The sequence below is a fragment of the Taeniopygia guttata genome, chromosome Z (assembly GCF_048771995.1).
Source record: "Taeniopygia guttata chromosome Z, bTaeGut7.mat, whole genome shotgun sequence".
Lineage (NCBI taxonomy): Eukaryota > Metazoa > Chordata > Aves > Passeriformes > Estrildidae > Taeniopygia > Taeniopygia guttata.
In genome coordinates, this window is record NC_133063.1 from 66,138,635 (window position 1) to 66,161,058 (window position 22,424).

The following is a 22,424-nucleotide window of genomic DNA, read 5'->3' on the forward strand; positions in this document are numbered from 1 at the left end:
TTTTTGATGTAACTGTGCAGAGAATCACACCAGACCACACGACCACACTGCAACCTATTTAGAACCCAACCATGGCTGCAGGATATGTCTTAACAGAGGCTGCAGCCTCCAAAGAGCCCAGGCTGTAATAGGTTTAGCCTGAAGAATTGCAGTGATGGATACAATCCTTGTTGGAGCGTGTGAAAGCATGAGGAAGGAGTGGCAGAATTAAGGTGTTAGACCATAGACCTCATTCCCAATCCTCCTGTACTTCTCTTACTTCTCACCATCCAGCTCTACTTTGCAATGAATTAAGTCAGTTTTCCCTAAGTCAAATCTGTTTGGCCATGCTGGCAGTATGTATGTATCTCTCTTTGTCTTGACCCATGAGCTTTTCAGTGACTCTGCAGTGAAATACACTAACTTGAAAAATACTGCTATTTAGTATTTAATAAGGCACAAATGACAGTGTTTTGACTGATCTTGTCCAGTAAAATCCTAACCATGCATATTATTATTTGGTGAAACACATACTGTGATTCAGCTGATAGGATTTTTCCATTGGTGACTTTAAATAATATTCATCATGTAGAATGCAACTTTAAAATCATGTGAGTGATACTTCATTTCGCTACCTTTCTGTTCAAAGTTTTTAAAAAAGTTAGCATATTTTTAGCTATTTTACATTTTGGAAGCAGGTTCTTCACAGTTTGGCTCTCTCATTAATTAAATACTTTAGAAAAATAATTTTAAGATGTGCACTTTTTCAAATTTGAGATTTTGCATTTGCTTTTTTCTAGTTAACTAATGGCAGCCTTTACCAGTTCCAAACTGGCTTTACATGGGAGCTGAAATACAGTTTTCATGTCTGCTTTTAGAACTAATTCCTTCAGTCACACAGCACAGATATTAAAGTAAACTTTCTATTTTTAGGGTTTTGTTAGCACCTCAACATAGGTACATGTACAATGTGTTCATATAACTTTTTTTCCTGGTATCAAAGAGGTTCTTTTTTTTTTTCCTTTATTCTCTGTAGTCAAAGTGTGTAGTTCAGTGTTAGCCTCAATTCCCAATAACTGCACTGTTTTTCTTGCTTTGACACATGCTGCTGAATGAGAATAATGTAATGATTTTTTAGTTTTCTTTATTTAATATTGTTAACTGCTACATTGCATTGCTTTCCCTTTTTCCATTCCATCAGGCTACCTCATTTTTAAGGTGCTTATTATCTTCTTATAGCTCATCATATCTTATGCCCTCTCTTTTTTTAACATTGGATACTGGTGTTGTCCATTGCATCCTAAGTTACCACATGCACATCTCTCCCTTTGACCAGTTTACTGCCTTCTGTTGTGAGTTTTCTTTGCTTATGGTGAATACAGTGCTCTTTTGAACTTCTGTCTGTTTCAAAGTAGGACCATGTTACAGATGCAATTTTATTTTATTCTGATCATGGCTTGTGCCCCCTGTCCTTTCTTGTCATATCGATATTATCTTGGAGTGATCTTTTGAATTTCCTGTTGAAAATTTGAGAGGATAGAGGTGGTTTTGGCATTTGAGTGAATACATCCAGGTCCAGAACATACTGAATGATCTGTGAAAACAAAACAAATCTGTAGGTCGATGGTAACTGCTCTGAACATTTGGGGGTTTTTTTTGGAGGAAGTGGTAGTTTGTTCAGGTACTTTGTAACTGGAGGATTTCAGGAAGCTGAAGAACAGTGCAAAAAGGATGCTTTTTCCTGAATGCCATCGGAATTGTAAAAAGCTAACCAGTAGATAGATTGTACCTTACATGGTAGGACAGTGACACTGTTCACATGGGAAAAGTTGTGTGTTCAGCTCTCTTGAGCTGGAAGAGTTGTTTATGAGTAGTTATAGTTTGGCTTGTATCTCATTTTCCAGGGTATAACTTTTCATGTCTACTTTCATAAGAGGTATTTAGGTTGAAACTGGTGAAGTTTGCTATCTTAAAAAAATATTTACAGGCCTATTAACATGAAGGTGCTTGCAGATAGACATCAGAGTTGCAGAGTGGTGTTTCAGGATTTCCTCAGCAGATGAAGCAAAAGGCAGAATGCACCAAGCTGTATTCCAAGCAGAAAATAAGTGATTGCTGGATGGTTTGTCCCTATACACATGCTACATGCAAAAAAAAAAAAATCTGCAGGCATGAGTTACAGCATTTGCATCAATGAAATGTATGCAAAATACTTACATCAGTTTTGCTTGGTAAGGCCCTTTTTTTGTTTCTTGAAAGCTGAGTATTTGATTTTAATGGCTTCAGGTACTCTGATATAAGGCATATATGTGTAGGCTGTTTTTCAAAGAAAAAACCTGAAGTTTGATTATAAGAACTTGGATTTGTTTTCTCAGATTTTCAGTTAAGTAACTTCTGATTGACACCACACTCAAACCCACTCAGAAAAAAAGAATGTGAAGTTCTCTTAACTTGCTTTGAGTTGTACTAAGAGAAGGGGGAATATCAGATTTCATGTTTTAGGTTAGGCCAGCCTCTGTTGAATTTATGCTAGTGAGATTCATGTCTGAGATCTAAAGAATTGTAGTTTTTGTTTTCTGTAGGCCTCTGTTGTTTGTCTTGTGTCCTAATTCCCAGCTTGGGATTTTCTTAATAAGAAAAAATTCAAACTTCAAAATTTTAAAGTCATCTCAGCTTAGGTAAATTCCAGTTCTAGTTTGTCTGTGAGAATAGTGGCAGAAGCACATTTAATAATAGTGATATGCAGACTTGATTTGTATCTGCTATGAACCACCCCAGCTTTCCTCGGTAAGGAAAGGACAAAATGTCATTTACACCATTTGGAGTAATGAGAGAGAACAAGCAAAAGTTTTTTCATTCAAGTTTTGGTTTTGGTTTTTTTTCTGACATGGAGTACTCTTGAAGGTTATAAAGTATATAAAAACACCTAATCTTTCCTGTGTGATTTGCCTTAAGCACCTGAACCGGTATTTTTCAAGCAGATACTGCTCTGAAGCTTGTTTTATGAATACCTCAGGCTTGACAGCTGAATAGCAGGAAGGATTTTGTGGCAATGCAATCAGCTATGACTCATGAGGCCTGAGCTGGCTACCGACTTCCTCAGTAACTGTAGCCAAGTGAGTGTTTTTTCATGTAAACTCTTCTTGCTTAGAAAAGTTCAGAATTTGAGCTAGTGTCCATTGGTTTCAGGAAGACCTAGGGTGCTTGAATACTTGGAATTGCCTTTGTTTCTGCAGGATTCTCTGCAGGTGCCTTGGAAAGAAGCTAAAGAGTCCTACAAAAAGGGTGTTTGTGGATCCTGGAGGCCTATTTCTTGCAGCATGTTCTTAAATGGAATTTTGGTTTAGCTGTGGGGGCTTTTTTTTGGTTTTGTTTATTTTTTAATGTGGGCTCTCGAAGGTGCCCTTGGTGTACACAGGGATTACCTCTGCCACAGACGCTTAAAACTCAGCTTTGAAAATGCTGTAAATGTTTTCAGGTATCCCTATTCAGTGTCTTGATCTGGGTTTTACTCCCCAGTGCTCTCTCAATTTATGTATGTTGCTTCAGACTGCTGCAGGTTGGGAAAAAGCAGCTGAAGTTCTCCAAGGTGCTTTAAATCCTGAGGATAGATAGTGAACTCCTACTTGCTTCCTGTTCCCTGTATAACATTCCTCTTTCTTGCCTTATCTTTGTTGTGAAAGGTCATTAAGACATATCCTGACCTCAGCACATGTCCTTAGCTTGTTACAGATGAAAATGCCTGTTTATCCTCCAAGGTCCTGTCATATGATGCTAAGAACTGTACCAATTTGAAACAGCTTCTGAGTGTAAAAAAGGGAAAAGCAACACTAGGCTAGAAACAGTGAACCTCAGAAAGAAATGAGACCTAAATGAAATGAGTTGCGGTCTGTATGAAAAAAAGTGAAGAGAAATGGAAATTTTTCCAGGAAGCGTAAAGGAATCAAACTAGTCTTATGAGAATGTTAGAAGAATAAGGAACAGACCTGAGAAGTTGTGAGTAACATTTTGTGGTCTTTGTTAGATGCAGGTACAGAAAACAATAAAAGCAGTTGTAGCTGGAGGTAAACCAAGGAAGTTTGTCTGTAGCTTGGCGGTGGGGGGTGGGGGGGGGATGTAACAGGTGCTGCATAAACTGTAAAGTAACATACAGAAATCTGCCAAGTTATCAGTGAAAACAAAATATGAACTCCGTGCTGGTGGAGAAGGGGGTTAATAAACAACAACCTGATTTGTTCTATGTTAAGAAAAAAACACATCACATGATTCAGGTGATTTATTTGACTTTTGTATTCAGTTAATTCAGGGTTCTTCCAATGAAACATATTTTCCAGAAAAAAACCAAAAAAATCAGAGGAGAAGTATGATAAAAAATTATTTCAGTTGCCAAAAATATGGAAAGTAGGCAAATAATGTATACTATTAAAATAGGTAAACAGCAGATCATGTATCATCTGCCTAACTTCCTTTTGAAGCGTATTTAACCTTGTTAGTGGTTATTTCTTTTCTTTAAGCACCTTGATCTAACGGGATCATCTGATCAACTGTACTTTTTTATAACATTGAACTGCACAGTGAGCTGAGTATAACCCTAAACCTGATTTACAGAATCACAGAATATGCTGAGTTGTAAGGGATGCACCAGGGTTACCCAGTCCATCTGCTGGTCCTGTGCAGGAGAGCTTCAAGAGTCCCACCATGTGCCTGAAGGCATCATCCAAACACTTCTTGGACTCTGTCAGGCTTGGTGTTGTGACCACTTCCCTGGGGAGCCTCTTCAGTGCTCAGTGACTCTCTGGGTGAAAAACTTACTCTCCATATCTAAACTAAACCTCCTGTGACTCAGCTTTGTGCCACCCTCAGGTCCTATCGCTGGTCACGAGAGTAAAGAGATCAGTGCCTGCCCCACTACTTCTTGTAAGGATGTTGAAGACCCACAGTGAATTCTCCACTCAGTCTCCTTCAGTCTGAAATGATCAAGTGACCTCAACCCTTCCTAAAGCTTCCCTTTCATACCCTGTACCATCTTTGTGACCCTCCTTTGGATGCTGACTAGTAGCTTTATGTCTTCTTATATTTCTATGCCTGAACCTGTACACAGTGCTCAAGGTGAGGGCACCTCAGTCAGAGCAGAGCAGGACAATCCCTTCCTTTGTCTGACTGGTCAATTATATATATATGTGTGTATATATATACACACACCCACATATATATATGTAAATAGATAACTTAGTCTCTTAACTACATGTAATGCAGAATTGTGTACACAGTAAATGGTGGAGAAAGGTGTTCAAAGTACTCTCAAAACCTCGGAAAAAACAAGGCATACATTTTCAAATATGTTAGAAGCTGCTTTGGAAAGAAGGGGAGTACAGAAACCTGTCTTTGAAAAAAAAGAGAGGTGATAGTCTTAAGTTGCATTAGAAGATGTTTGGGTTAGATATGAGATTCAGGGGAATCCAAGGATGATGGTGAACTGAATTAAGTGCACCGTATGGAAGTGTGAGATGAGAAGCGCTGCAGGCTTTTAAGAGGAATTTTGAGAAGTCTTTCTATTTGCATACAATATAATTGCCTGTAACTCTTCCCAAAGGACTTCAAGAATGAGAGATCAAGCTGAGGAATGGTATCATGTCAGGAAAAACCTTGATAGCTAATCTTTCTAGACTTTGTTTGGGTGATTTTTTGGAATATCTCTGGTTGTTGTAGATCATCACATGACTGACTAAATGAGGGCCTGTCAGAAGAGTGGCTGGGAACAGGCATATAAGCATGACACATTGCCTTGGCAAGTTTGCAGTTTTAAATCAGATAAACTTCTTTCACATATATAATAATAATACCAATAATAGAAAATTCAGCTTGAGGAAGAGAGATCTGGACTAGAAGACTTGTGTTGTCCTTTGTTAGGTCTGTGTGGCAAGTTTTGGTTGTGGGGCCTACAGATGTGGCTTCCGTGTGCAGATGCAGAAGTTGCCTCCATATCTCACAGGTCCAGCTCTGTCTGGATCCAAGATGGACCTACCAAAACTGAGTTCCTCAGAGTTGATGGTATAATGCCTCTGTGGTAACATAGCTAAGAAAGTGTAAAAACTGCTGTGCAACATGGATTGGGAAAGAGAGAGTATTTGAGAGCAACAGCTCTGTAGACACAGAAATCCATGAGGAAGGAAGGAAGGGGAACACATGATCAAATGCTGCAGTGCAGACTCTCCTGCAGCCTGTAGGGGAGACCATGGTAAAGCAGATTGTTTCCCTGCACCTAGGAGCATCCATGGAGTGTGGGAAACCCATGCTGGACCAGCATTCTAGCAGAACCTGTGGCCTCATGGAGACAGGAGCCCATGTTGTAGCAGCTGTGTCTGAAGGACTGTGCCCTGTGGAAAGGACCCACCCTGGAGCAGTTAACGAAGAGCTGCAGCCCCTGGGAAGAACCCATGTTGGAGAAGATCACAGAGGTCTCTGTGCCATGAGAAAGTTCTTACACTGAACAGGGAAATAACATGAGGAAGGAGTGACAGAAAATTTTTGAACTGACTGCAGCTCCCATTCCCTGTTGCCCTGCAGTGCTTGGAGAGATGAAGTAGAGGAAAATAGGTAGTGGAGTTGAGCCTGTTAAGGAGGAGTGGGGTGCCTTTAAAATTTTTATTACCCTACTCTGACTGGTAATAAATAAAACTATTTTCCCTGAGTTAAGTCTGTTTGGCCTGTGGCAGTAACTGGTGAGTGATCTCCCTGTCCTTATCCCAGTTCATGACTCATCTAATCTCTCTCCCCTATCTGGCAGAGGAGGGTAGTGACTAAGACTTTGGTGACCATCTGGCATCCAGCCAGGGTCAAACAACCTTGTGTCCCTTTTTAAACCCTTTTGTCTGGTTCAGTGAAGGCAAAGAGTGTATAGAACCAGTTTTGAAAGTTGGTTGAATTTTATTAACTCGAGATGGTTAGCTATTAGGTAATTAGTAGCTATAGTTGTTTGACTTGATTTTCAATTCTTACAGTTACTGGAAATTTTTCCTATGGGAAGTTTAAATTTCTTTAACATTTAACACTCAGATGCGTGACAAAGTCTATGAAGTTTTTAAGCTTACACTTTGGTTTTTTTATGTGCTTTGGTTAAAATCTTTCTAGTTAATTTTTTATTAGTGTTTTCTATTCTGTTACACATTTCTTCTTCCTTAGTATATTAAAAGAAAAAGAGAAAGGTGTTTGTTTGTTTATGTGTAATAGCTTCTGGTTTCCAAATTCTTTGAAAAAAATTCTCATTAACACTCAAATGGTGTGCATGACAACAAATGAGACGTATTTCTAGGTTTTCTTTTGTGGAGTGTTTAGTTAATGATTAACAGTGTTTTAGTTTGCAAGATTAATGTATTGGCAGTATGGTCCTTGTATTGTAAAGAATGTTCCTAACACTTGTCTTCAGCATCTGAAACAATATTTATGGTCCTTCAGACTGTGTCACTAGCCTTTATCTTGGAGCTTGTTAGCCTCCTGCAGTTACTTTCATATATATTTTTTCTTTGTATTCAATTTCAAAAAGGTGTTTCAGCTACATCTGTATTACATGTCTTTAAAAATGGCTTTCAGAGATGAAGGGTGTGGGGGAGTATTGGGCTCAGTTGGATGTTTGCTATGGAGTCACTTTGAATTGACAATGTCAGGGTACAGGTTAGATTCGATCATTGTTTTCTTTTCCTCTCCTTAACAGCTTCATTGTTGCATTAGTAAAAGCTTACTAGTATTTAAGGCATGTGAACTGAAAGTATACAATTGAGTGGAGATGTGTGAAAGGATTGCATGTGGCTTCCAATTATCTGTGAAATACTCATGGTGAAAACAGTTGAGGCAGAACATGTCACAGCTTCTAAGTTCCAGCTCTGACTTGTCATTTAGATATAGTCTGCTTTTATGGTTCTATCCTGGTGTTTCTTTGCTATGATATATGTATTGAATCTAAAATTAGTACTGGTAGCAGTAATGTTATGCAGTTCTTGTCCTGTTTTGAAATTCAAATGTGAATGTAGGAATATTTTCTGGTATGGTAGATATTTTGCTGAAGGATTTGTTTCAAAGTATTTGAAAATATGGAACTTATTATGTATGGAATTTATTTATGAAAATTTTATTTAATAAGAATATATTACACAGGCTTTTCTATTTCAGAAGACCAGCATCTTTCCATATGACAGTATATGTTCATTATTTGTGACAGCTACACAATACAGAATTTAGAATCTAAGATGAATTTAAGACAATATAGACAGATTTTCTAATTAGTGTTTGAATGTCAGAATAATCTGTGAGGAATCGTTGATCATGTTGCTAATTTTAGCTACTCTTACACTCTCTTCTGTCACAGCCCCATGACTTTGATGAATGCAGATTTGATATCAGCGTGAATGATAGTGTTTGGTACCTCCGGGCTCAGGATCCAGACCACAGACAACAATGGGTAGATGCAATAGAACAACATAAGGTATGTAATTTTGTATTTTCTAATTTCCATTCTCATTACCTCATAAGATCAAGCATAGTGCTTGCAGAGAGTTTAAGCTTCCCTGTCCAGTCATTAAAATACTTGTGGTATTTATGACAGGCAAAAGCTAAAGATTGAAGCTCTGTGTTAAATGTTTCAAAGGAGTTGACTTGTTCTTCACAGACAGGACTTTACTGGGGCCTAAGAACTGTGAGCCTTTCTTGAGCTGTCTAGTTTGAAACAAAAAAAGCTTTTATTATGTGTGAGTGATGTTTTCAAGGTTTTGTCCATCCTCTCCCTGATTATTGAATTGCTTCTTATCTATCTTGCTAGTCTTAGAGTCAGTTCTCTAGGATAGCATTCTGGTTTTGGGCTCATTTTTTTCATCATTTGACCACTTTTACTGTACCTGATCACTAACTATTGTCTCTTTATCTTTTAAGGCACTAATCTTTGTATTTTGGTTCAGCTATCTTGATCTGTTCTGTGTATCTTTCAAAGAACTCAGTTAATTTAATTTTAAAAATACCTGCCCTTCAAGCCCTTTAGGTCAGGTGGAAGGTACACAAAACATGCATTATGTTTTGAGGTACAAGATAGGCACTGTCCCAAGGTGTAGCAATAAACTGTAATACCTAGCCCAATGCAGCCTCTTAATCTCAGTTACACAGGTATTACAGGAATACAAATTGAAATAGATATCCAAGTAAGTATGAATTTTTACCTTGAGCTTCTTGAAGTGTTGTCTGTGTAGGTACTGTGTGTAATTAAGAGATTTCACCTTTTATTGGCCAATCCTTGCAATAAGCAGTACATATTCTTAAATTTAAAGTGCTGCATTTTGATAATGCTTCTCTAGAAAAAAATAATCTCAAATGGATTATTCATCCCTTTGTAGCTTGGCATTTTGCCTTCATTTTGATACAGAGGTAATATTAAGGCATAAGAAATTAAGTTGCAAAGCCAGGATTCTTTCCGCTGTCTAATGAAAAAATATAAAGTTAACAGTGGCGTGTCCTTGTGACAACAATCCCGCAATTTATTCCTAGTGCAATACCTGAGAGAAATTTCTCATGAGGCTACACTGAAGAAGTTACTGGATTTTGCATCTGTAGGACTGGCATTTCAGAAACTGGTAGGCTTGGGGGATCTTCAGATGTGGTTTAGTGTAGTCATGGAACTTGATAGCCCTAGTCTAAAATTTAGACTAAGTTTCATGAATGATTTAGCTGGGGAAATGCAGAACTTTGACCTGAAGCTGGATAAGCAGAAATGCAGTCTGAATCATTGAATGCTACCCTGAAGGAATGAGTGATGAAAAAACCCAGATCCTGTCTTAAACTCTGCCCATCACTACCTCAAACCTTTTTCATGCTATTTTTCTATTCCCTTTTGTAAGGCTCATCTTAACTGTTGCTGAGTTATGAGCTGCATTATGGTATCCCCAACTCAGTACAAGATTATTGAATGGTAGAAGTTTAGAGTTTGCCATCGTTTCTCTGCGCTACTTGAAAAAAAAAAAAAACAAAAAACTTGTGTTTTTCAACACTGATTTTTTATCTGCATTAGTACTCAGCCTCTATCAGGATGTATCTGTTTATCTTCCTTTTTCTGACTGGTATTACTGATAAGCTTTTATTGGTAAGCTTAAATTGCCTTATTCAACCTCCATTTCAGATCACAAATGAATATTGAGGGGTACAAATTCTAGCATTCCAAAAGTGATCTCCCTTCATGAAGAAGCCTGACTAATTGTACAGTTTTCCCGCATTAAAAAAATAATCTTTTAACCTAATTCATGTTTGGACAGTTTAGACTTCCATTCTTTGCAAGAATTTGATAATTATGTAAATAAATAAATTGTACCAGATCTCTGCCTTTATGCTTAAAGAAGAAGAATGAAGGGTTGATTATTTGCACTACTTTTTTTTTTTTTCTAGTATTTAGAATTAGTATAGAAATAGGGATAAGAGAGTGTTTTTCATTATTTAATAAAGTTACTTTTCAGTTTATTTTTTAAAGAATGAGGGTGTTCTGGAAAGTTGTAAAAACAGAAAAAAAATTATGTCTACAAGTAGGAAGTGATAATAAGTTCTTCTGCATATGCTGAACTGACAAGAAACAGTTCAGTTTGCATCTTGCTATCCTAAGGTAATAACACTGGACTTGACTGTTCTGAATCTTACAGCTTTTCCAGTATGTGTAGTTTGCACTTTCATGGCTATTTGACATTTCTCAGTTTCTTTCATACTCCTTTTTACTCTCTAGTGTTGACAGTATTTAAGGCAAATAGCAGTTGTTTTCATTCTTAAATGGAGTTGAAAATACTATGACACATGACTTCTAAATAAGCTATCGTAACATTTAATATGTTAAAGTAATACATTATTTTACATATTTACAATACGTATGTTTATTTTAAAACATTCCTTTTGTATTATACAACAAAATATCAAGGATATAATTATCAAAAGATAGCAAAGAAAAGAACAGAAGTTACTGCAGTCTTGTAATAATAGCTTAGATTCAAGCTGAAAGTATATAATGAAATATCAGAGTTACTAACATCTTCTTTCCAGGGCAATATTCTGTTGTCTTCATAGTAGAGTAGGAGTTCTGTGTGATAAACATAGGTGTACAGGTGCATCTGTTGCTTCTAACGATTTTAGAGAAATAAACAGTAATCTTATGACCAGAAACCTTGGAAATCTTGACCAGCACTTGGAAAAGTGCTGTATTTACATAAATAGGTGTCTGGTAGAATTAAACACAACACAGAAGTGTCCAAATCCAATCTTCAGTCTGATAATTATTAGTGCTTCTTAAAGAATATCAGTCCAAATGTCTTGTTTCTGTACTTTCATTGAGGGGTTAGTGCTATAACCTGTAATTTTTAATATAGGTTTTTATGGAAAATATTTAAGTACGTTTTTCCAATATAACTTTGATAGGATCTGAAAGAAAGTATTTTCATGGAATCTTGAAGTCAATCCCATATTTCGTTCAAATTTGTATAAACCACACTTAAGTGAGCCTTGGAGTAACTCTTCATTCATCCTTTAATTCGCTTCAGCTCATGCAAGTTTTATATCCAAAAACTTGACTGAGAGTAGGGGACGATGGGCAAAATATCTCATTGCACTGAGAAGTTCAGATTTCTGTCAGCTTACTCTGACATTTTCTGAAGGAGCTTTCTGGTCAGGTTACCAAACCTCATGCAAAAGTTCCTTCTGGGTAAAAAACATTTTTTGTCTGAGAAACAGGTTCTTCAAATGGCACGTAATAATTTGTATAAAATCAGGAGAGGAAACTATTTCCTGTGCTGAACAGTCGTTTTTCTTAACATCAGTCTACTGCTGCATAGAGTACTTTTTTGTTTGATTTTGAAGTTTTTTGTTGCTTAGTGAGTGGGAAGGTAGTTCTGGTAGGCTGCTTAAGCTATTTGCTAACAAAAGTGTGTTTGTGAGACTTAATGGAGCATGTCACAAGGTTGTTGATCTTCAGGGTAAGAAGAATAGACAGAAACTTTGACTGTGTTTCATTGTGCTTCAAACAAAGAGAATACTGATTTAAAATTAACTTTATATTAAATAGGAGTATTAGCAGACGCAGAAAAACTTCATGCTTAGCAGAACCAATGAGTAGCTGATGGCTGAGAAATGTAAAATAGCTTATGTTCAGGCATAAAAACTGTTAGAATTTTCAGAGGGGTTTATAATTGTACTTTTTGTTCTTATATTGAGGTTCCTGAATCCCTACCATATTAAGTATTTCAAGTATAGCTCAAAATGTTTATTCATTGTCCTGAACTGGAGGAGGCATAAATCTAAAACTACTGTAAAGCCATCAGTAAGGCAAATGAGGAAGTAGTTCATGTATAACCAGGAGCCCATCCTTCTAGTCAAATGTTTCATTAGATGTATTGATCAGGCATTTCTCTGGTGTCAAAACATTGATGGTACATGAGCACCACAGTGCTGATCTGTTTGGAAAGTTACTCTCTTCTTAATAATAATTTGAAAGACTACCTCCTCCAGGTCTCTCCCATGGTTTCAAAATGGAATTTGGAATTTCTAACCTAATATTAGATAAACTGGCTTAAATGTTGTTAGTTCAGTGCTGTGAGAAAATGAAAGTGAATTGTTGTTTGTTGTGAGAAACATCTGTATAAGTAAACTTATTTTAAGCAAATGAACTCCTAAGATCAGGATAATGATTTCTTGTAATGTTACTCTACCACTCGAGAACTTAATAAGAATTTATTTAGAAAGGAATGCTTTATGAGAAGTTTTACATCAGTTTAGGTTTGTCCGATTTTGTTCCATCATAGTTTTTATTTTCTGCCCACAGACTCTTAATGTCTTCATTATTGGCGCATGACTCTTCAGTAATATAAATTGATAGTTTTTTTGGTCTTGTATTTTCAAAATCTTCTGTTTGTCAAATTGAAATAAGTCTTCCTGAACTTCTTACAATATCTGATTTTGCCACTTCAGACTGGAAAATGTAGTTTTTCAGAGGAGTACCTAGATACCCAGCAAATTGACATGAAGGGAGTAGGTAGGTTTTCTTTTTAATTTTGAAGTGATGATGTACAAGGTGTTTATATCTAGAGTAGGAGGCATGAATCTCAAAGTTTGACTGTGAAAGGCATCAGGTAGCTATTTTCTGAACCTAATTGAGATGTCCCTTTTTTGGGGATGAAGGGACCTGTCCCCCTTAAAGTGGCCCGTCTCCCTCAGTAAAAATTTTCCTTGAAAGAGTGGCTACTGCTTTATTGTTTTCCCTTTTGATTAGACACTGTGGAAGGAGTTAGCTGGTTAGAACAGGGTTATACAGGAAGAAGTAAAACTTATATCTCCTGTTTTTAGCATTTTCTCCCTAAATGGGGAGAAATCTACATACAGTAGAAGAGTAAAACTTACATCTCCTGTTTTTAGCATTTTCTCCCTAAATGGGGAGAAGACATGGCAACCTAAGGGTCAAAGATAATTTAGCTTTTAAGTCATTCTAATTTATGCAATTTTTGTTTTGTATACTACAACTTGTTTCTGAAAATACCAGTTGTCAACCCAAGTAAGATGCTTTAGATACCATTTTTGCATTGTTTAAGTGCAGATCTAGCTTAAATGGTGGGAAGAGCTGAAAACACTGGATTTGACAGTCAGGTAAATTCAAATTTAAGAAAAAGTTAAGTAATTATTAAAGCAGTTGATTAATTTTTTTTCTTTAACACTGACACATTTCAAACAAGTAACCTAGAATTGAGATATTTAGTTGTGAGGTGGTTATTTTCTGACTGTCGATCTAAGTTCATAAGTCAATTTAGAAAACTGCAGAGCAAACTTTTAACAGCATAATTTTAATTGCAGTCAATAAGGGCACTTTATGATATTGTTGTGAGAAAGTTCAAAACCCAAAAACATCATCAGCCTGAAATTTTCAGAAAATTATTATTAACCACATAAAATATGGAGTTCCTTTTCTTTCAAGTAACCTAAGAAAAGCTAGTAATTACCTTATCGATAATGTGTTAAGAATCATTAATTTCATTCTTTCAGTAATCTGCCTGTTGTGTTTTGCCTTGTCAAAGTACTGTTCTAGTACTATAAAAGAATTGCTGAATGTGCTGTTGCACATTGAAAAATATTGCAGTAATGGTGATGTTGAAGCAGGAAGCCAGGTGGAGAGGACAAGGGGTAGAGGTGGGCTTTTGCTAAGTCTAACATGACTGCAAAACTATTCAAAAGCAAGAGTCACAGTGGATGAAACCAGAGCACCACAAGATTTTGCCCTTGGGAAGCATCTAAATAACAAAGTAACCGGCAGAGTTGGGTAACAGAATCCCCCTCTGCCTGCTGTAATTGTTCCTGCTCTGAGTGGTTGAACTAGTTGCTTAAATCTGTTGGCAATACAAATCAGCTGCTGGATTGAGGCGAAGGACATCAGATAAAATATTGCAGTAAATATTGATGTATTTATAAATTAAAATTGCTTACTATCCTTGTGTTATTTCTCTTATGGACTTAAGTATAAGAGTTTATGCATGAGTAACTTTTATTAAACTCACAGGAAGTCTTAATTTTCACTTCAGACTTGACTATAGGCATCCAGTTTCTCAGTTCCTAGTTTTTGTTCTGTAATAGGAATGTGTCACCTTCAGACTGAGATCCAAGTGCAACCAAGTTCCTTCAACCTACAATGTCTTAAGAAATTTCACATTAACCATACTTAAAGTCAAGCTTTTGTTTGAATACTGTATGTAAATATTGATCTATGAGATTATTTTTATTTAGCTGCTCTAAGAAAACAATGAAAAATGCAAATAGATGTAACTTTCTCATAGTAATATTTTACTGGCAGTAGATGCCAAAGCAAAAAAATTAATCAGGTGAGAAACCAATATTAGAGTTTCAATTAATAAAATAATGAGCTTGGGTTATCAACAAGAAGGGGAAAGTATAGAAAGGTAGCACATTTTTAACTTGTCCACAGGCTTTCAGCAATTTTAAGTAGAGCTGTAACATTCTGTGAAGACAGGGTAGTTTTCTCCTTTTTTGCATATCTCTAACCTTGCCCTAGAATGGGTTTAATTACCAATAATGGCAATAAAGATATGACAATAAATCACTCCAAATCTGTTGCCAGTCTGGGCTGAAATTAGTAAGATAATTTAAAACTAATAGTATATGCAGAGAAATTATACAGAAATATTTTGACTCAGCATACTAAGTAACAAACTTTTAAAATAGGTACTAAATGAGAAGTATAAATTTCTGCCATCAAGTTTTGTACATTAAATTTAGTGTTCCTATTTTCTGGCAGACCACTGAGGAGCTGCTAGACCAAGTAGTTTAGATGTTTGTGTAGACTGTATTTAAGTGCATATTGAAGTACTGCAAATAGTCTTCAGAAGTCTATTTTGATTTTGCAACCTTTATAAATATATTTCTTTCATCAGCTTACTATATTATTGACAACTAGTCACTATCAATTTCTAGCAATAGTGTATATGCTAATACTGATGAGTGAATGTTAATTACAAGTACAGGTTTGTTAATTATTTTAAAATAAAAACTTTCCAGTAGTGTAACTTCAGGTACATCATATAGCAGGGAGCAACAGGAAAGTGTCTGTTGCCATTTCTCCCTCTACTTCCTCTCCTGAAATTCAGCTGTTTCAGTAATATGTGGTGTTTTAAGTATGTGCTTCCTCAGCATTTATTGCTGAGGGCTGAAAAGAACTGTGGCTTCCTAACATTTTAAATTTTTAGCATTTCATACTAATAAAAGTTGTCTGGCTATACTTCTACCTGTACCCATTTACAAGTAAGACTGACATAAGTGGAAGCGACAGTGCAGATGAAGGAAAGCATGGGATATATGGGAGTAAATATATATATTGTTCAACTTTGGTTTTATTTATCAAGTTCATAAAGAGAATTGTAGGAGTGTGATGATGAGATCTCCTTTTGCCTACATTGGTATCCATGTCCTTCATGTTGGAACAAGTTTCTTAAGTAGTCTTGATATCAGCTATTGTTTCTTATTAACTTGATTTGGATTTCCTTCTTCTTTTGTCTGGTGCTCTACAGCATGCAACAAACTCCAAATATTTCTGTTTGATGCTGATACGGATTGTATAGCACACAATCCTACTGGTTTTGTGGTAATGCATTTTGCTTCAGAAGCTAGTGACCACTCTCCCACTGTGGCATTGTGAGGCTCTGGCTTGCAGCAGTAGTGCAGTTTGCCTGAGGAGGCTGAGGACAGCATTCAGATACCTATATAATTAACCTGTAAAAAGCTGTTTTTAAAGGCCTATTTACCTGTTTAAAAGACTGAAATGTTTAGGCAAGTCACTGATGAGTGGCAGAGAAATTTTTAAAGGTATTGCAAAAGCACCCTGTACTAGTTTGAAACTAAAAAGTTAAAAGCTATTTCTCAAGCTTATGCAGCAGCATAGATGGGGTTTTGTTGCTGTTTCTGTCAGTGTTGTGTGTTGATGTTAAATATGTAACTTAAATTCTTGTATATTCACATTTGATATCTTCCAGCAAAGCTGAATTTAAAGGGTTTACAAAACTTACTTCTTGGTAACTAAATCACAAAATATGTTCAAGCAGAGACTTCTGAACTTGGCTGTAATAAGCTTACTTATTTTGGATTTTGACCAGAACCTTAGGTAGAGTGGGAAATACATACGAGAAGGATGTAGCTATCTCCAGTCTGAGCACCGTGTCTTCCTTTACAAATTCATTTGTCCTTCAGTTGTCTTTTTCTTCATGTGTCCTTCAATCTGTCTTTATCTTTTTGGTCTTCAGTGACATCTGAGTGATATAATAAAGTAATCATTACTAGGTGCTATGTTTCACTATAAGTTAGATTGAGAAGTGCTATAACAGTAAGGGTTTGTGGAATCATTTTAGCCTGTTTCTGCCATCAAAAGGATTTCTTGCCATTCTCAAAATATGAGTTCTCCTTTATTAAGTAGTCTTACAGTAAATCTAGACAGATTATTCCATTCATTCTTGAAACACTTAACGTTTCTTGTCTTTTTCTGTTAGAACAGTTCCCTATTCCTCAATTGTTGTTCACGTGGATGTCTTTTACAGGTTTCTGATATACCTGGCATGGCTGTCTTCCAAACTCAGTCTTCATCTTTCTATGAAGTATAGCACCAAAATATAACTCAGTAGTCCCACTAGGATCCTGTATGTGTTGTATAGAATGTAGGATTATTTTGTGGATCTTGTATGCTACTGTTTTACAACACCACAAGGTTAACTTATTCAACTTGCACACCACGAAATCTGATTAATCTCTATAACTATCTGCAGATTGTTACTTGTCCTGTACGTGTACAGTACAGTATTTCCTATAACCAAGTAGACTTTGAACTCCATTTTTCTCATGTGTACATAAGTGTTAAGTTTATGTTGCTCTTCTGTCAACTTCAGTCTTTCCAGCTTGGCTACCTTGGGTAATAATTACTGTGCTGTGTGGGTTTGGTTCCCTTCCTTAAGTTATTGTGCTGCTTCTAGTACTTTGTAAAGTATGGGGACCATCTGCATGGAGAAACTGCTAATTAATCTAACCTATCTCAGTTCACAACTGAGCTTGCCTGTTACTCTGTTGGGAGCTCAATCTGAAGCTGTACATATTATGCATTTAAGATAATTTTAAATCTTTGTATCCATGAAAGCTGTGATCACCTATATGTTCCTAGTTAAAAAGTGTTCTCTCCCATCTAGTCATGGCATTAACAGATAGTCTTCACAGTCTTAGCAGAGGCCTGGAGCTCTCTTCTCAAGCCCCTGCCCCCAAAAAGTAGTGAACTTGAGATGGCTTAGTCCTGTCTTTCCCTTTCATTAGCTAAATATACTAATTGATTCAAGATTCAAATGTATGGAAAGGTTAAAGTAAATTTTTTGATCATTGCTTAGCCAGGCTGGTGAACCAGGGTGTTTTGAAATAGCTAATGAATGCCTGAAAATTACAGTTCAAATTGCAGATTAGCAGAGTGTTGCTGTTTGGGTGCAATACTGTGTGAAGGAAAACACTTGTAAAAGTGCTAACTCAGTATCAAATAATATGAAAGGCTTGTGACACTACTGCTCCACTAAGCTGTTGAGTATGTCAGTCAACATTTTTGCAGTGCTATTTAATGAAGAGTGATGTACATGGCTAAAGCAAACCTGGTCTCAATACTAATGCTCAGTCTTGAGGTGACCAGAGCTCTAGAAGAGTCGACTTGCAGCTGGCTGTGCAGTAAATAATCAGTCTCGTTGCTATAAACAAGTGAGATTCCAGTATTAAACTGAGAAGTGTTATTAATTCACTTTGTAAATCATTTGGATAGTGTATACTTTCATTTAATAGAAGTATGGGGAATGTCAAGGTTAGTCACCAGCAGAATGACATGCAGTTATCTCTAGGAGTCTGAATTCTCCATGGCAAAGTGGTAGCATGTTTTACAAGGTCTCCCTGAAAACAGTATTGTTCGTTGAGAAAGATCTGTGTCAAGCTTGGCTTGGTGATAAATGCCCCTTCAAATTCAGGTAAACTCTTAGTATCAAGGACAGAAAGTGGAAAACTGCAATATAAAAATAGTGGTTAAACAGTTAAAAGTTGTCACTTGCCAATACTGTATGCTATTTACTCAGAATTACTACTCACCACCTCAAAAGATACTGTGTATCAACAGCTTAATAGAAAAATCTTGGGCACTCTGTATGTCTCAGCCTACCAAAGGTGGTCTTTTTTAGCTTTCTCAAAGAACTTTTTAGGAGGTGGCTTTTCTTCATGGAGCTTTCATTACAGTGAAACTCAATGAGGTGATATTAATAGATGATAGTTGATCCCCTTGCTACAGGGAGGTGTGTTCAACCGCATGGGTGAGGTGCACAAGTACCTATGAGACATAGTAACATTGAACATTTGGCTCTTCTGAGACACACACACCACCACTGTAGAGGGAAACTCCTGAAAAAGAAAGTAACTCCAGAACCTAACATGACTCAAAGGGTTGGAGGAATTATTTTGGAAACACATCATGTCTTGGGGCACCTGTTCTTTTAATTTAATGTCCTTGCCATTTTTCAGAACCTCTTAAGGTAATTCTTCCAGTATAATTTTCACTGTAGGTCAGCAAAAAGATTCTTTTTTTTTTTTTCTCTCAAAACAGATCAAGCATGGAAACAAGCATTTGCTGTTATTTTAATGTTATCTATGTATAGACTGACTGCAGAGGAAAAGTCATGCTCTTTAGCATACCTATTTTAAACAGTATGTGAGAAAGAAGGGGTTTAATATTTAAGTGCTACTGTTTAAATATTCCGTATTGCTTGGTATGAACATAGGCATCAGAAAACTGGGGGAATAGAGGGTGAAATAGAGAAAGGTGTCCTTTCTACAGGATTTGTGTGTTACTGTAAAACTGCTTGTTTAAGCAAACAGATACATTTGAGGATGCTCAGCTGATAGGAGTTACTTGCCCTGATATATGGTATGATAGTGGTACTGAAATCTTGTATGAAGCTGCGCTTTCAGGGAAAGATTAGCTGGGTTATTCAAGTTATTATTCATTTGCTGTCAATTACAGAGAGTTCTTTCTTTAAATTGAATTAAATTTCGGTGAGGGAAACTAAGCTTGGGTGTGTCTTGTACATTCCATTATTTTAGCACTGGTATCACCAGTAACTCTGATACATATGATAGTGCATGTCATTTGATGTTGCTAAATTTGCTAAGTGCACTTATTGCTGAAAAACTGTGGTTTTCCTGAAAGAAGACTAGGGGAATGCCAGTGAATCAGCAGTTTCAGTTGACTACACAAGGATGTTTGCTGCAGCAAACCTAAATGTTTTCACTTCCAAATTGTTGAAACTTCCCTTTCAGGACTGAAAACAATAGTTCTTTGTCTGTCTTGGCACCCTTTTGCCATTCTTGGGCCCATGATCGAAGAGCAGCTGTTAAATTGAAGCTTTATTAATAAGTAGTTACAGTTAGTACTGTCTAAAGCCGGACTAAAGCTTTGTCCATTCCAGCCCAACACACTTAATTAATTATAAACAAAGCAAATTGTTTCACTTTGACCAACCCAGTCTTTCTTTGCCTGTGTGTTCCAGTTACGTTTCGTAACACTTGCCTTGTCTTTGAAAATAGATACTATAATTCTCTAAAAAGTGCATCCTTGTGAGATGTAGGCCTGAGTACTTAACTGGACATGCTCTGATCAGGAGGTGGTGCTCGAGATCTTGCATCCTAGTCATTCTGGTTCTGTGGTCAAAAGGTTAACTGCTTCTTACATAGCAGTTAACTATTCATTTATTGTGTTACAGTATTTTCTGCTTCCAGCAAAAGAATTCCTCTGTCTTGAAACAGTTCTTTTTTAACAAGATGAAGTTTTTTTGCCTCAGTTTGCTGGTCTCAGACTTTTAGATGTAAATAAAAGGTTTGGTTAAATTCTGTCTCACTAAAGTTTTGCTTTATTCTTGTGCAGTTCAAAAAGTGCAGCATCTACTTATTTCAATTATTGCTTCTACCTGTCTCTAAATATGCTAGGCAAGGTTAAGCAGAAAACATATAATTCCTGTGCTTAGTGATATTTAGTGCATTTGAGAAAATCTATTAGGTAAACCTGCCCAATTTTCCAAAGTATGAAGAAAGGTCAAAGATAACACCTACTTAGACTATAGGTCCCATAATCTAATCAAACATTACACACAGAATCACATACAGAATCACTAGGTTGGAAGAGACTTCAGGATCACTGAATCTAACCCATGCCCTAACATCTCAACTAGATGATGGCACTGGGTGCCATATCCAGTCTTTTTTTAACACATCCAGGGATGGTGACTCCTCCACCTCCCCAGGCAGGCCATTCCAGAACTTTATTACTATTCCTGTAAAGAATATCCGACCTGTATTTCCCTTGGCACAGCTTGAGACAGTGTCCTCTTGTTCTGTCAGTTGCTGCCTGGAGAAAGAGACCAACCCCTGCCTGGCTACAACTTGTAGAGAGTGATAAGGTCACCTCTGAGTCTCCTTTTCTCAGGCTAAACACCCCCAGCTCCCTCAGTCATTCCTCACAGGGTTTGTGTTCCCAGCCCCTCTCCAGCCTCGTTGCCTCCTCTGGATGTGCTCGAGCGTCTCAATGTCCTTCCCAAACTGAGGGCCCAGAACTGGACACAGCACTCAAGGTGTGGCCTCACCAGCGCTGAGTACAGGGGGAGAATGACCTCCCTGCTCCTGCTGGCCACACCATTCCTGGCACAGGCCAGGATGCCCTTGACCTTCTTGGCCACCAGGGCACACTGCTGGCTCATGTGCAGTCAGCTGTCATCAGCACCCCCAGGTCCCTTTCCAGCCACACTGTCCCCAGCCTGTAACACTACAGGGGGTTACTGTAGCCAAAATGCAGGACTCGACACTTGGACTTGTTAAACATCATCTTATTGGACTCTGCCCATCCATCTAAGTGTTCCAGGTCTCTCTGCAGAGCCCTCCCACCTCCCAACAGATTGACACATGCTCCCAGCTTAGTGTTGTCTGCAAATTTACTAATGAAGGACTCAATCCCCTCATCCATGTCATCCATAAAAATACTGAACAGAACTGGTCCCAGCACAGAGCCCTGAGGGACACCACTGGTGGCTGGCCCCAGCTGGATGCAGCACCAACCCCTGCTGGCTGGGTCTGATACCCTGGCCATCCTGTAAGTTCTGTGTGATGACACTCAGTGTGAACTGTTCCATAACCTTACTGGGTACTGAGGTCAGGATAACCAGCCTATAATTACCAGGATCATCCTTCCCACCTGTTTTGTGAATGAGTTTCACACTGGCCAGCTTCCAGTCTTCTGGAACCTCATCAGTGAGCCAGGAGTATTGGTAAATGATGGAGAGTGGCTTCACAAGCTCATCTGCCATCTCCCTCATCACCCTGGGATGGATCCCATCTGGTCCCATGGATTTATGAACCTCCAAGTGGCTCAGCAGTTCTCTGACTGCCTCCTCCTGGATAACAGCGGGGACAGACCATTCTGCTCCCTGATACCATCTACCAGCCCAAGAGAACAGTTGTACTGGGGACAAGCCATCTTCTCAGTAAAAACTGAGGCAAAGAAGGTGTTAAGCAGTTCTGCCTTCTCCTCATTTGCAGTTCCCTCCCTCATCCAATAGAGAGCAAATGTTGGTCTTACCCTTCCTTTTGCCACTACTATATTTATAAAAACATTTTTTATTATCCTTTATAAAAGTTGCCAAATTAAGTTTGAACTGAGCTTTGGCTTGCCTAGTGTTTTTCCTACATGCCCTAGCAACTCCCTTGAATACTTCCTGAAGTCCTGACCCTCCTTCCAAAGATGATACATCCTCTTTTTATTCCTAAGTTCCTTCAAAACCTCCTTGCCCATCCAGGCTGGATGTTTGCCTCATCTACTTGTCTTTCAGCACACAGGG

The 22,424-nt window shown here is 37.5% G+C and overlaps 1 protein-coding gene across 2 annotated transcripts in view; it reads left to right on the forward strand.

Annotated features, from left to right (window-relative positions):
- CERT1 (ceramide transporter 1) overlaps window positions 1-22,424 on the forward strand; it is an 80,097-nt gene that overhangs the window by 15,514 nt on the left and 42,159 nt on the right. For both annotated transcript variants that reach the window (XM_002188114.7, XM_012577763.5), the window contains exon 3: window positions 8,342-8,458. In XM_002188114.7, coding sequence (XP_002188150.1) covers window positions 8,342-8,458 — 117 coding nt within the window. The remainder of the gene's footprint in view (window positions 1-8,341; window positions 8,459-22,424) is intronic.